This window comes from Chroicocephalus ridibundus, chromosome 8 (assembly GCF_963924245.1).
Source record: "Chroicocephalus ridibundus chromosome 8, bChrRid1.1, whole genome shotgun sequence".
NCBI classification, from domain to species: Eukaryota; Metazoa; Chordata; class Aves; order Charadriiformes; family Laridae; genus Chroicocephalus; species Chroicocephalus ridibundus.
The window spans coordinates 21002522-21017058 of record NC_086291.1 but is presented as its reverse complement, the minus strand read 5'-3'; the positions used below and the strand labels follow the sequence as shown (position 1 = coordinate 21017058).

The following is a 14537-nucleotide window of genomic DNA, read 5'->3' as shown; positions in this document are numbered from 1 at the left end:
ATTCTCTTTTGAGAAGGGGAGAAAGAACCCAAGAAGTTGCCTGGCATGCAAACAGGAAAAGCAGACTGGTCATAACTGAAACTCTCCTCTATTCTTGTGAAATGATGAGAAAAGCTGTCATGTTTTAGCAAATCATAAGTGTGGCTACTTGAAAGTGCTGTCTAGAAATTGATGTTATGGTGTTTGGGTTTTTTTCCAAATGGAGAATCCTTGCTGTTTTTAAGGTAGTTGGGAAGGCAGAACTCCTTCATAGGCATGTTGCAGTGGGAATGTTTATTTCAGTGGTACCATAAATATTGTGTTTGCGGTATTAAACAATCACAATGTTTGTGAGGAAACAAATGTAAGAGAGCACAGAGGCTGTGTTGACCTGGCCTGCCTGCCCTTGTGTCACTCCATAGCAGGATGGCTCCTGCTGGGGGGATTGTCCTGAGGCGAATGCAGGTGGAGGGAAGGCTGGAGGCTCAGGGGTGCCCCAGGCCAGTAATGCTGGGAAGGTGTGTGTGTGACCCCGGGAAGGGTCACCCCTCTCTGGGCAGGGGAGGGGCCGTGTCCCTGGGCAGGGTGCTGTTGGCTGTGGCCCTGGCGTGCGGGCTCCTCTTGTGGGATTTTCACGATGTGGGAAACCAACCATAGTGAGGTTTGGCCCCATCCCTGCCTCCCCTTCCACCAACCGGGAACGGGGAGGAGGATGGCGAAGGAGGCTGTGGTGTGCGTGTGGACCCAGACGGGGCGAGTGCCCGTGCTCTCTGGCGAGGGCTGCCGCGGCACCGGAGGGAGGCCAGGCTGGCCCCGGGGCACCTGCCCTTTGGGCGGCGGCGGTGCCGTTTCCCAGCGCGGGGAGCGGTGCCATGAAGCCGCTGTGGAGGGTTTCTGCCGAGCCGCGTCCTCTCCCCTCGGTGGCCACTGTCGCCGCCGCGGGCCTGAGGTAAAGCGGAGCGAGCCCTCACCGCGCCGAGGCGGCGGCGGGCCGGGACCGCCCCTGTGCCACAGCGACACCGCTCCCGTCACCCCGCCGGGCCGCCCCCGACCCGGCGCGGCGCGGCTCGGCCCGGCGGGGCGGCCCCGGCCCCGGCCCGGCGCGGGGGGCGCCCGCCCACTTGGGCGTTTCTGTCCGGGCTGGCGGCTCCGCCTCCTCCCGCGCTCCGCTCCGCTCCACTCTGGGACTGCGGGGAGCCGGGGGAAGGCGGTGGCGGTGCGGACACCATGGCTCGTGTGCTGAGCCGGGACCCGGTGGACATTGAGGTACCCACTCGCCCTGCCGGGACGTGCGGCTGTCGCTAGCGGGGAGGGGGCTCTGCCCGGCGGCGGTGCCCGGGCCGGGAGCGCCCAGCAAAGTTTGGCTGCCTGAGGAAGTGCCTCGCCGCCGTTGCCGCCGCCCGCCGGCGGCGCGCGGGGCCTCGCTCCGCCGTACCGTGCTGCCCCACCGCGGGGCCGGCCGCGGGCAGCCCCGGCCCCGGGGGCTGGCCTGCCGCCCGGGCAGCCGCAGCCCTTGTCTGGGGTGTCCCCCGGGGCAGTGGCCCGAGGCACCGCTTCGGCTCTCGCCCCGCGTCCTCCTCCCTCGGCCCGGTGAGTGGGGCGGCCGAGGGGTGTGGGGGGGTGTGAGGGGGCGGTGCCCGGCGCCTCCCCTTCTCCTCGCCGCCTCCTCTCGTTCCCCGCTGGCGAAGTCGAGGGCTGGGTTTGGGCGAGCCCCGTCTCCCGCCCGGCTCGGGCAGGGCTGCTGCGGGGCAGGACTGCTCGGGGTCGCGGGCTGAGGTGGCCCTGGGCGGCGTCATGGGCCTCAAGCTGCCAGGCCGGGCCCTGTCACGGCGCCCCAGGGCCTCGGCCTCAGTGGCCCGCAGCTGCCTGTGGGCCGCCGGAGGTGTGCAGGCCCTCAGTGCGTCACTGTCCCTCTGTGGGCCAGGCTGAGCTGACGTACCACACCGTGTCTCCTGGGAGTAAAACAGTTGCATGGAATGCTGAGCAGGATGGCAGGAGTAGCACCCTTGCTGCAAGTGTCATCCAGTGCCGGTGGCACTTAGTGTTTTTGCGTGACGTTCCTTGAGGCAGGTCGGACTGGGAGCTTGGAAGTAGGGTTTGGATATGGCCTGGTGCAAGACGGAGGTGAGGTGGAGTGGGACCAAGGCTAGTGCAGTGTCACATGTGGTCACTTGCATGGTTGGGACTCAAGGTAGCTTTCTTCTACCCTTCAGAGGACCTTGCACATGGCTGTAAGCTTCAGCTCTTTTAGTAAAAACAAAGTGATGATAAACCAACTTGTAGTTTGAGAGTCTTGTTCCAGCCTGACACAACTTTTTGCTGTGGTATGCCTTGAAGTTTAAAATATTAGGTCAAAATATTAGGCTTGGGGTGGGCTATTGCAGCTTATTGAGGGCCCAGCCATACATAATACATAAATGCGCACTGCAGCGACGTCAATACACCTCTAGGCCAGTTGTGACTGAATTTTATCATCAATTCTCATACTGAGTTTTTGTGTCCAGTCCATTTCCTAACTGAGCTGCTGCTCAAACCATGACTAATGTCCAGAAATGCTCTTACAGATACTCTGATAAAACTGAGACATGGAATGGATAGGAAAACCGAACTATTTTAGAAGCCTTCTTGGCAGTTAGGGAGACACTGTGGTATGAAATCAGTACTGTCTGTCTCTTACCAGCTCAGTGTTTTCAGAGCAGCCAATCCGGGATTTTTCTTCAAGTGTTGAAGTTAATTTTTCTTGTAGAAAAGTTTGATTTTAGCAGTACAGGTTTTTTAGTACTTTCCTCAAATTTTTAATGCAAAATATTTCTGGGATTACATTGTTTTGCATTTCTAGATACATATGATTCAGATTCAAAGAACAATATATTATTGTAGGATTGTGTGTTGACAATAGTATACAGCACTACACGATTTAGAAGACCAGCTGATGGATGTTGAAAAAGACTAGTGTTTGCTTTTCTCTCAGGTTGAAAATAGAAACTTTGGTCAGTATCTTCCTGTGTTTTTGTTTTCAGCACTCATTTAAATTAGCAAGGAAATTAAGGCAGTCTACTTCTAACCATATGTATTGTCCTTTCCCCATCTGTTTGAATAAATTTAGTCACTGTATGATTTGTCTCCCAGATGAATATATCAATAATTACTGATAGTCTAATTGCAGCACTCTGTGGGGTTTTTTGTGTTTGTTCCCTCCCCTCCATGGGACTGTTTTTTTTTTTTTTTGGAAAAAGTAGTGTATTTTCAATAAAAACATATTTTATCTTTTTCTTTGAAGTAAGGAAAGTGCATGTTAGCTAAGCCTATATCATTGTAGATCACAACCACATTTGTGAGAATATTTGAGCAAAGTAGTCTACCAACATGAACACTGGCAGCATTATTTGAATGTTTTGATCACTTTCTTGGCTACAGTATAAAAACCTAAAAAATTATTTCATTAAACTTATCTCAATGGTTGGCATCTCACATAACATAGTTCGTGTAATTAAAACATAAAATATGACCTTTGGAGTCTTGATACTACTTTATCAATAGTTAAGGCCAGGTAAAAAGACTGATGTCACTGGTTAAAGAGGAGCCAAAAATCTGTGCTAGAAATAGCTAAAATCATAGTCAGTCCTCCAAGTTATTTAATGACAGAAAAATTCCAGCAAGCTGTCCCTGAGGAATCTCTTCCCCCTTGGTTGGTTTAGCCAGCACCTTCAGCTCCTGGGCATCCTGTCCCTGAAATCTTTTGGCCTAACTAAAGAAGACAGAGAAGTTACATAGATAATCTTGTTCTGAAAGTCTAATTTCCAAATTGTGGAAGATTAGAAGTGCTGTGATTAAAATACAGGATCTTTTCCAAAAAATGTTAGTGTTAAAAAAACCACAAACAACGTCAACAAAAAATCCAAAAGAAACAAACAAACAACCCCAAACCCAAACCAAATAAAACCTGAAACAACTGCAAACCCCCAAAAACCCAAATGCTGCCTTTTTTTTTTTTTTTTTTTTTCTTCTCGAGAAAGGGAGGTGGAATCTGGTCAAATCTCAGAATGTGCTGAGAATATTCCTTGGGTGCGAAAACTCTAAGCAAAAGGGAAGAAAGCCCATTCCAAAATAGTGATGGGTGAGAGTATCTACCTTGGATGTATGGTGCAAGGACTTGGCTTTTTGCATCTCTAGATCTTTATAAGAAATTTTGAAATCTACAGTATGAGGACAGTATTCCCTTTCTAACTTGTATATGTGAAACTGTATGTTATATGTATGTTCAAACTCCAGGTAGTATTTACAGGCTTCATACATTCCTTTCCCAACTATGCTCTGGGACAGAAAGTCTTCCTTTCCCCTCCACCCCCCCCGCCTTTTTTTTTTTTAGCTGATTCCTATCATTGCGTGTAAATCATATGGAAACTTCAGGGTTCTTTAAAGAATTAAAGTTGTCAGATCAAGTACTCAGAAATTAATGGATGTCAAAACTGTGAAGTGCTAAGTAGGATCTTAACTCTGTTTCTTGAGTTCACGCAGGATGACACAACCTCGAATGACATTACTTAATATTGTTCTCTGCATGCTGTGTTTTCCTGACTGCATTCTAGTCTTTCTCTGCAGCTCCTCTAGTCATCTCATTCAGTGATGTTTGGGTGGTGGATGCTTTCTAGCTCTTTGCCATCCAGTCTACAGTTAGTGAGAATAGGACTCTCATCCTTCCTTGGTAAGGGCTTCTTCGCAGAGCAGAGATGCTTTGCCACACTGTTGTCACAAACCTAAAACACTGACAAAAAATTAACACCCACCCCCCAACAATACCTTAGTACGAAATGGTGTTATCGTTCTTACAGTAGGTAGAGAGTATGTTGGCATTCCACAGATCTAACCTTCCTTCTGAGTCCTCTACTGCATATGTTTAAAGGGGAGTTGGTTGTTGATGAATGGGTAATTCCTTGCTGGGCCAGCAGCTGGGTACCTATCATGCTGTCACAGCTGTTTCCAGATGTTAGCACTGATGCCTGATTTGTGAGAATAAAAGGAAAGGTGTGAAGGGCTAGAGCCGTGTTCTGAAATAGCAGTCTGGGAATTGTCTGAGATTTGTGTCACTTTCACATATAGTATAATGAACATCGTCACTGTAACTGTGTCAATCTTTCTCTTTGTTTAGCTTTAGAAAGTATGAATGTCTCTGAAATCATAGAATCATATCTCATCATTTTGTTTGAAAAGTTATAAAGTTATTTTGGTGTTACTTTAGAAAGCTAACATTTGCTGTGCTTCTCATGCACTGTACCCTTATTTCTGTAGTGGTGTAATTCATAGATATAAATAAGTTGCTGTCGCCTATTGTGGACAAAAGCTTTAGAAACTACATTAACTTCAGGGTGAAGAGGAGTGTTTCTTAAGGGCCAGACTGCACTAAGGTGCTGACCTTAGTGAGGGCACGGGAGGCTCCAGGAGTTCCTCGGTGCATAGCAGGCATGTGCATGTTCATTTTGAGTTTCTTCAGCAGCAAGATATACACTGCTCTCTGAAGGCTGCTAATGAAGGTGGAATGAGGTTATAGCCTGTTTGAGCAGCTTACCAGGGATGCAGTCAGCACACTTGAACCTCAAGGGCTGCAGCTGGTTCCAGGGTCGGGGAGGTGCGGGAACAGGACTTGTGCCATGCTCCCTGCTGTGTGCAAGGGTCACCTGGGAAGTGCCCCTAAGCCTTAAGGAAGTTTTATTGTACAACCTGCAGTTTCCATACCACTTAAAGTAGCAGCTTTGATAGCAGTGACGGTTCTTCATTCCCTGGGATATATACTTAGTGGGTGCTACAAAGCACGGACTATGAGAGCAAGGTAAATTTTGCTTGTCAGGTTTATTCTTCTCCCAATACAAATGGACTAGAATGGTGAAAGACTGCAGTTAGCAAAGGCGGTGCCATGAAGGTACATCTGAGAGCTAAGCTTGATGTCCTCTAAAGTGGGAAGCAGGGCAAGGATTGAAAAATAAAGAATAGTGTAAAAACGCAGGAAACCTCCAGCAAGATAGTAGGGAATCCAACTAGTCAGTGTGGCTCTCAGAACTGTCAGGCAAAGGTTATGTGAATAAATAGCTGAAGCTAGCTTTCTTTGATCTAGGCCAAACTTTTATTTTAAAAAGCCCCAATTATTACAGTGTCTCTCTCTGCTGTAGATAACTGCTAGTTGTTTGAAGTTCCTTAACAAAGCTTTAATATGTAGAATTTTTTAAAGTTATTGCTTTATAGCTTGCTGTGATGATCAGATGTCTGTTCTGGGTTGATGGCTGTGTCTTCCTAGGGTCGTTTGACAAGCAATCAGTGAGGAAACAAAACTTCCTGTTTAGCTATTTTTGTTTAATGAGTTTTTCAAGCTCTTTCATTGTTTTAGTGGTTTTATTGTGGTAAACTCTTAGCTGAGTGGAACAGCAATTATAGCATGATTACTAAGACCTTGTGGAAGATGATAGACCACAATTATCATGTCTGTCTCCGAGAATTGAACAATATGATTTACTCATCAGATTAAAACCTGGTCTGGCAAATAGGAAAGAAAGTCTTCTGTGTGAAACATTATGTCTTTTCATGTTGTATATGCAAGTCCTGTTGATGCTCAAAAAGTTAAGTACCGTCTTGCCTCTACTGCCGATAGTCTGCTAAATTGTAGCACTGAAATTCAGTCAGGTCATCTAAAATAACGGTGTTGGAAAAAAACCTCCATCCCACTCTTATGCTTTTAATATTTCTTCAACCTTTGAATTTTAATGTTACTCATTAATTCAACTTCCAATTTTTTCCACATTTTAAAAATTTTACTCTTTTTGTAAGAAGGTCTCCAAAATAAGACTGGCTCTCCTGCCTTTTCTTATGGCTGGGACTTAGGAAAAATGCAGGCTGTTACGAGACCTAACAACAGTTGTCACTGCAGTTAACTCCGAAAACAAGAAAGAACTGGAATTCATTTTCCTTTTTGTTACGCAAATGGATTTCATGATGATATTATGTTGTAGACTGGACTTGAAATTTTTTCTTTCCTCTGACTAGTGTTACATCTTTTAATCATCATAGAATTGCCTAGGTTGGAAGGGACCTTTCAGATCATCTAGTCCAACCATCAACCTAACTCTGACAAAAACCATCACTGAACCATATCTCTAAGCGCTATGTCTACCCATCTTTTAAATACCTTCAGGGATGATGCCTCAACTGCTTCCTTGGGCAGCCTGTTCCAATGCTTAATAACCCTTTCAGTGTAAAAATTTTTCCTAATATCCAGTCTAAACCTCCGCTTAAGAAAATAAACCTATATGTTGATATAGGAAGCTGAGATCCACAAGGCAGGATTTGGCCCATCTAATGCAGCAAGAATGCAGTGGTGCGGGACAGTCTTTTGAGAGGCATTTGAAGGGATGCGGTTATAGCTGCAGGGCATAATTTGCAGTTTTCAGTGCGGCCGAGAGAGGTGTGGCTGTATCTGATGGGCTGGGATTTGCTTGGACCCAAGTTGCACAGCTGTCTCCATCCTACAAGCCAGTCTACATGTGGTGCAGTTTGTGCTACCCAAAGGCACATGCTGCTGCTTTTCATACGAATGCGTTTTAAAAAATCTACTGTCCATCCTATCCTATGCCATTTTGCCCGCGGCAGTAAAATGACCCAGGGAACACAAACATAGCTGGCACTGAGTTGGGAGCACACTTCTACCTAAAATGTTGAGAAACGCTGAAATTCCTGGTGGCTGCAGACAAGCTGGATTGAATGTGTCCTGTTTGTTCTGGCTACGCTAACCCTTTGACAGCACAGAGTTCAAATCAAAACCAGCTTTCTCTCCCTCCCTGGTTGCCTGGCAACCTCCCTCCTCTTATTAGCATATGATTTCTATTCCTTTTTTTATTTCATCAGTACAGTGTTACACACTCTGCTCCCTACCCTGTGCCTTCGCCTTTGAGAAGAGCAGGATTTGTGCCTTTATATGAGACTTCGGCAAGTATGTAATTTGGCAAAGAAATCAAACATTTGGGATTAGGAAACCTTTGGCCATAAATGTCTTATCAGAAGCTCAGAGGGTGGTGTTTGTGTGGGCATGTTATTCAAAGTCTTTTCATTTTCATTTGCTGTCATTTGTATACCACGGGCAGAATTCTTCTTGCAGATCAGCACAGCATAAATCTCTGGCATCTTTACATGTGTGGAGCATCAGTTTGTGAAATGTGCCAACAGAGATCGGCTACACAGATCTTAGTGGGCATTTTGTTGTCTTGGTCTCTATGCAGTTCAAACGCAATGCCATAATTCAAAATGTATATATATAAAAAATTAGATATATTCAGGTCAAATTGGGACTGGGGAAGAAAGCAGGTAAAGAAGTAAGTGGAGGAAATTAACTAAATTCCCTGGTTTTCTTCTTATAATAATGCTTATTAGAAATAAGAAGAACATTTTGCCTTGAAATTAGCCAGGAGTGTTCTTTTATGAAATAACAGGTGATTCATACTGAGTCTTAAGTTTAACTTTAAATTCCTTTTTTCTGCTTATAGCCTCTTACAACTATAAGGAATACACAAATCTTTTTTTGTTGTTGCAGATGGCAAAGAACGTAGGATTCAAGTGGGCAAGCTTCTTTAAATACCATTAGAAAAAAAACCAACAGCAGCAACAAAAGTTAGAAGACACAGTCAGGATGAAATGCCAAAGCAAGTACATTTGAGGACTGTTTAGATCAAGATATGTATAGGAGTTTTTCTTAACATTATCCAATTCATAAGCTATTACCCAGTTAAGTTGTAGCAGAGTTACTGTTCTCAGCCCAGATTTACACCAAAGGGATCCAGTTTTCCTTGCAAGCAGGAATAACGCAAGAATCTCATCATGAAGCAATTCTAATCTGTGCTTTGTCCCTGAGACAGCTCAGAAATCACAGCATAACCTTCCCTAACTGGCTTGCAACAGAAGAGGGGTTTATTCCCCTTGGAAATACATTATCTGGACAACTAGCATGTCTATGTCAAACCCCTAAGTGTATTTGTGAAGAGCTTAGGGCAAATGGAGTTCCACATTAAACAGTGGTAGACCATAGTCAAAGCCATGAGATGTTTTAATTCCTCAGATGTCAGTGTATTAGCACACATTGTGAGTGGTGGGAGGTGATTTACTCCATCCGATAGCCATAGGATGTCAACCTTAGTCATGTTGCTCAGGCTGAGGATGAGGAGAAATATGTCCATACCTTTGATGTGTAGTCTCAGAACAAATGAAATAACCTGCTTTTTCAACATCCTTGTTTTCTTATGCTGTGGACTGAGTTGGGCAATTTCACTTTTGCCCTCTGTCAAAATACTTAGACCTTCTTATGAAACGTCTGGTCTCTTACCATGATCAGAGATGCTTCACTAAGCAAATGTGGAATTTTGAGTGATTTTAGGTCTTGCAGAGACTTCACCATTTAAAGTTAGGATAAGCCCACCTATAAAAGTATTTTGTTTTTTAAAAATGCTTCCATTTAACCATATAATTTCAGAAAGCTTTATCAGTATGATAAATATTAATACATGTGATGCTGGTGTTTTATTTGTAAATTTAAAGTGATAAACACAATAAAGTCCTTGAAATGCCAAACCTTTCATCTCTGCTCAAGCCAAGGTTCAATTTTATTTTCAATATGACATTTGCTGCCTGAAGTGTTACAAGTGACTTGACCTTAAAATTACGTTTGTTTTAGTTCATTGAAATGGTTGGCCTTTCCCGTTCAACTTGACACCAGCAGTGCAAATGGGAGAAGGCAGACATGCTTGCCTGTGACTTCATTTGAGAGCTAATTAAAAAAAATATCTGGGTGTTGAATCTAAATATTTCCATTTAGGTGGGATGGTAGTCATCAGTTAAAGGCAATCATGGTGCATTCCGACATTTTAATTTCTGGTTCAAGAACAATTATATATGTAATTAAAGAGAGAAGTGTCCAGGCAGCCACACTGTCTAATTTACATGTCTTGCCAGTGTATGCAGTTTTTAAAATAGATATACCTGCGCACACCACTTTGAGAATGTAGAAATGAGGTGGAAAAGTGGAAAGCTGCTTTGAAAGTTTGATGTTAGTTAATCTCATCTTCCTAATGATGCACTTCTTTTAAGTTATATGAGCAATGTCATTAGGTTTATATTTATTGCAGAGAATGAACTCTCTGCCATTTTCAGATAGGTTGTTGTGGTACCTAGTTTATTTATTAATATATTACTGCACACTTTCCTTGGTTCTTTGTTGTGATTTTGTTAGCTGTGTTCTGCGAGGCCTTATTTAAATTGAAACTTCTGTTGGAATGAACTGTCCTGGCCAGGGTTTTCTCAGTCAACAAAACGTTTGACCAGCTTGGAGAGAAGGAAGCAGGCTGCTGTGTAGGAGATGCATCACTAAAATTGGGGCTTTTTCCTCCTGTTTCCTAAGACAGGGAAGTTTGGTTGTGCCGTATGCATTGCACAGGGCTCTCTAACCAGCTTTGAGAGAGGTCCTAATACTGCCCAGTCACATCTCTGTTAGTTGATTAAGGAATGGTAATATTGTGCTCCAAAGGGAGCCCTTTGCAATCTTGAGATGAAAGGACAGAAGGTAGGATGTGTCCTTCTGGGTGAGAAGAATTTGGCTGATAAATAGTGGAGGGATCTAGAGGGAAAGAAAAATAAAATACATGCTGCGAGCAAGCTATTGCTGAATTTAACAATCACAGCATTTTTCTTAACAGGCATTACACTGTTAGCATCTATACTAGCATCTAGCTCATTATAAAAGGCTTGTTTTTGCCTTGATTGTGAAGGGCATTATATGAAACCCAATTCTATTCTGCTCTTAACAATAAGCTGACTACCCTCCCATCCAGGCATGTCTAGCATCCATGCAAAACTCAAGAATGCATGTGTGAAAGTAGGTAGAAGTGTTAGAATAGGTTATTAAAAATGTAGACCCATAATGTGAGTAAAGAAGATTGGAAGTATAAAAAGAGGTTTTACACCTGGAAGTTATTATAGTTATTTAGATTGAGCGAGAATAATAACCAATTGTTTTCTAAGATGTATGACACATTTATGAAAAACCTTGAAGGATAAATGGATCTTTTTAGTATGCGACTTCCACAAAGGACTCTATGAATAAAATAATAGTGAGAGAACTCTCAGTGGATGCTGAATACTGCTAATTGATGAAATTATTACTTATTACACTGCAACTGAACTCTGCTTAGAAACACTATTTTCAGTATGATTTTTTGAAAATGACAGCTGAAATGTAAGAGGCTTTGTATTGAAAATGAATAGTGATAATTTCTTGATATCTTTGAAATGAAGGATATTTCAGTGACAGTTAAAACTGAGAAAAGTAATTTTTTTTAAGTGCTCAGATCATGAAATAGTGCTATGGAAATAACACAAACTTTTCTGAAATCAATAAAGTAGACATAATGTGGATTTATGAGGCATTTTAAAAAGAATTTTAAGTATTCTTATTTATAATAAACCAGTCAATTATTTGTGTCAGCAGTTTTCATATTATGTCACATGTTAAGGTTAAAATGTGAGATAGGGTGTAGCTATCGCATTTAGAAAAACTCTAATTGTAAATTAAATCAGTATTGAAGAAGTATTCCATCACTTACTCATTGCCATTTTTACCCTTAGCAGTACCAGATATGATTTTGATTTAGTACTGATGAAATTAAAGCCCACTGTCTTTCTTGGTGTGTCATTTTAGGTCTATGTACTAGCTCTCAAGGAATGTTACCAGTAATTGGTTTGAGGATCTGTGTGCAAAGTATCATGTGTAGTGTAATATTTCGGAATATAGCTACAGGTGAGTACAAGACCTGATTTCAACCTTCACAAATTTGTTTATCAGTGTTAGAGGTATACCTCCCTCTCTGTTAATCTCGGCAGTCTTCAGAATCTGAGGGACAAAGTTAGCTTGTGCAAATTCACTCATACGCTTGTGTGTGTGCGTGCTAATGACAGGAACATGAGACGGGAGATTAGAGGTGGTTCCCAGACTTATTCCGTTTCCATTTTAAAGCTGTGTTTGATATTGCTCTTTTTTCAGTTCCAATTGAAAACACAAAATTTTAAAGATTTTAGTAAGCTCATACATAGCTCTTCAAAACAGATGGAAGTGAGAGAGTGACAAAAGAGTTGGGAAGAAAAAAAAAATCAAACAAGATAACCACAACAGAAGCTGTTCTAGAATGCTGGTGATAAAATGTAAAAATGAAATGAACACAGAACAGAAAAAAAGAAAATATTATCTCTTCTCAAAAAACCTACAATCTGAGTAAAATGTCAGCGGTAACCAACACTACTGACTGCTGAAGGGCCAATTTCTCTTTGTTAGCGTATGATAAGAAATAGTTTTCAGAAGACTGTAGAATATTTGTTCTTAAGTAAAGCTTGCACGCTGCCAAAGCTTGGCACCAGGTAAGGAGTTAAGATGCATTGATTTAGGAATCCCAAGAAGTATTTATCACAAAACCAAAGGTAGCTCATTTTTAACTCCCACTGTAGTGTTCTCTATGCACCTAATCAATGAGCCCTTAATGAAAAATATATAAGCTGTCTTTAGAGTTGGGTCAAAACTTTTTTAGTGCTGGAGCAGTGTTCTTGTCCTATTTGCTCACTGATTTGCTCTTGTCATCTTAGCTGAACACCTAATCAGCTCTACTTCATCCAGGTTTGCCTACTATTCTGGTCAGTGGAAAGCAGGAACGTGGAGATGGGAGTCTTCTCTTTCCAGGGTGACTCCAGTAACCATTAGACTATAATGCAAAAGTGGCTGCTCTTGTAATTTTCTGTGACTCTTCCCCCTTTTCCCCTCTGTTTCAAATGGAAGCTAGGAAACTCATGCATTTGAGTTAGAGGTAAGCATTTAAACTCGGGTAGAGTTTCAGGCTGAGAACCATCATCCTAGAGGAATGCCTGTGCAAAGGCTGCCGATTGGTCTGTAAGTCCAGGAGGGTGAGAGAGAACAACCGTTGTGGTTGTGTGGTTGCGTACCTCTTGTCTGTTCGGTGTTTTGTCACACCTGACTGGGGTGTCCTGCTTGGCATGCTGACAGCTGTGAATCTCTCCCTTAGTCACTGTAAGGGGAAGCTGACTTGGGCATGCAACGTCCGCTTCTGGAGTTAGTCACCTGCCTTACTTACAAAACTTACCTGTCTGTGAACGCAGGCCTTTTCTCAGGAAAAGTGAGCAAACAGTAGCTAGAAGAAGAGCTAACCTAAAGTCAAGCTGAAGGAGGTAAAGACCAAATCCACATTGAACTGTTGATTCTTCTGGCATATTTCTGAAGCTCTCAGGTGGAGAAGAGCAGGAAGATAGCTAAAGCACTTAAAGAACAGTTACCTGGGCACTTCTCCTTTGCATCATTTCTAGTGTACTAAATGTTACTTCTGTTACAGCTGGTCCTGCTGCTCTGCAGTATTTGCTCCTGCTCATACCAAACCACAAAGGGATGCTGATCTGAGACAAATGTTTGTTAATATTTCCATCCTAACTGGATGATAGCTTTGTGGTCTCGTATCCTCTAGTGTAGGAAAGAGAGCTTGTCAGCAAGACAGGAATTTTATTTTTGCAAAACTCCAATACTTAAATCTTTCTGCAGCTGAAATCCGAGGCTTTAGAATCATTACACTATGTTTATAGGAGAACTACTTAACTATGTTTTTAGAAACCCTTACAAATGATAAAAACTCTTCCCTGTTCAGAGGTCTCACAGAAGAAATGCAATTTGTCTTAATTAGTACAAGAGTTGGAAAATAATACTACTACATACAACACCCTTTATAAAGTATTTTTAAAATAAATTTTCTGTATAAGCATGTGACAAAGTATGATAGATCAGAATCCAAATGTTTGCTGGCATGTTTTGAGATTGGGCAGCCTAATGTGATTATCCTGGTTTTTTTAAGAGTATCACCTCTGCCTCCAGCCCACACATTCAGCAGCATTTAATGTCAATAAGATTTTAAAATCAAAATTGTTGAATTAGAGTGAAGAACTCCAAGGAATTGCTTTGTATTTCTCATTATCGATACATGTTGCATTGTTGCCGGTAATGCGTATGATGCCCTATGTATTTCTGGAATGTCACATTTCTTTCCTTAAAGATGTCAACATAGGATCACTGTGAGCTTCTGCAAAAGACGACAATGACATGTTAAAGGGAAAAGGAAAAATTGGCAAGAGTTTCCTTTTGCCTTACTTGCATGAGCTATTAAATTTGCTTGAAAATTGACTGTTATTTTTTTTCAATTATCAGACATTTGATAATATTTTAGTATGTAACGTCACACATCAGACCCTTACTGTTTGTAGTATATAATTACAAATTCTTCACACTTCCATTTTCCTTCTATGTGCTGGTTTCTTTTTTCCTTTTTGATTAGGATGCTCTGATGTATAAAGTTACCAGAAAATCAGTAGTTTCATTGTCAGTTTTGTATTTTACCATTGTATTAAACAGTTACTACTGAAATTTTTGTAGACATTTGCACATTAGTTGCACATAGGTAATTTTACTTGTTGCTTCTTAATGTTGC

General features: G+C 42.4%; 1 protein-coding gene across 3 annotated transcripts in view; it reads left to right on the top strand.

Annotated features, from left to right (window-relative positions):
* The first annotated feature begins 1095 nt into the window (after positions 1-1095).
* The window catches only part of DPYD (dihydropyrimidine dehydrogenase), a 365350-nt gene continuing 351908 nt past the window's right edge, over positions 1096-14537 (top strand). Inside the window, exons 1-2 of one of the 3 annotated variants that reach the window (XM_063344206.1) lie at positions 7899-7954; positions 11705-11803. In XM_063344206.1, the coding sequence (XP_063200276.1) occupies positions 11728-11803 (76 nt within the window). In that variant the 5' untranslated portion in view covers positions 7899-7954; positions 11705-11727. Of the gene's footprint in view, positions 1246-1558; positions 1570-7898; positions 7955-11704; positions 11804-14537 lie in introns of those variants that run through there. The other 2 variants (XM_063344207.1, XM_063344208.1) reach the window with 2 other exon arrangements.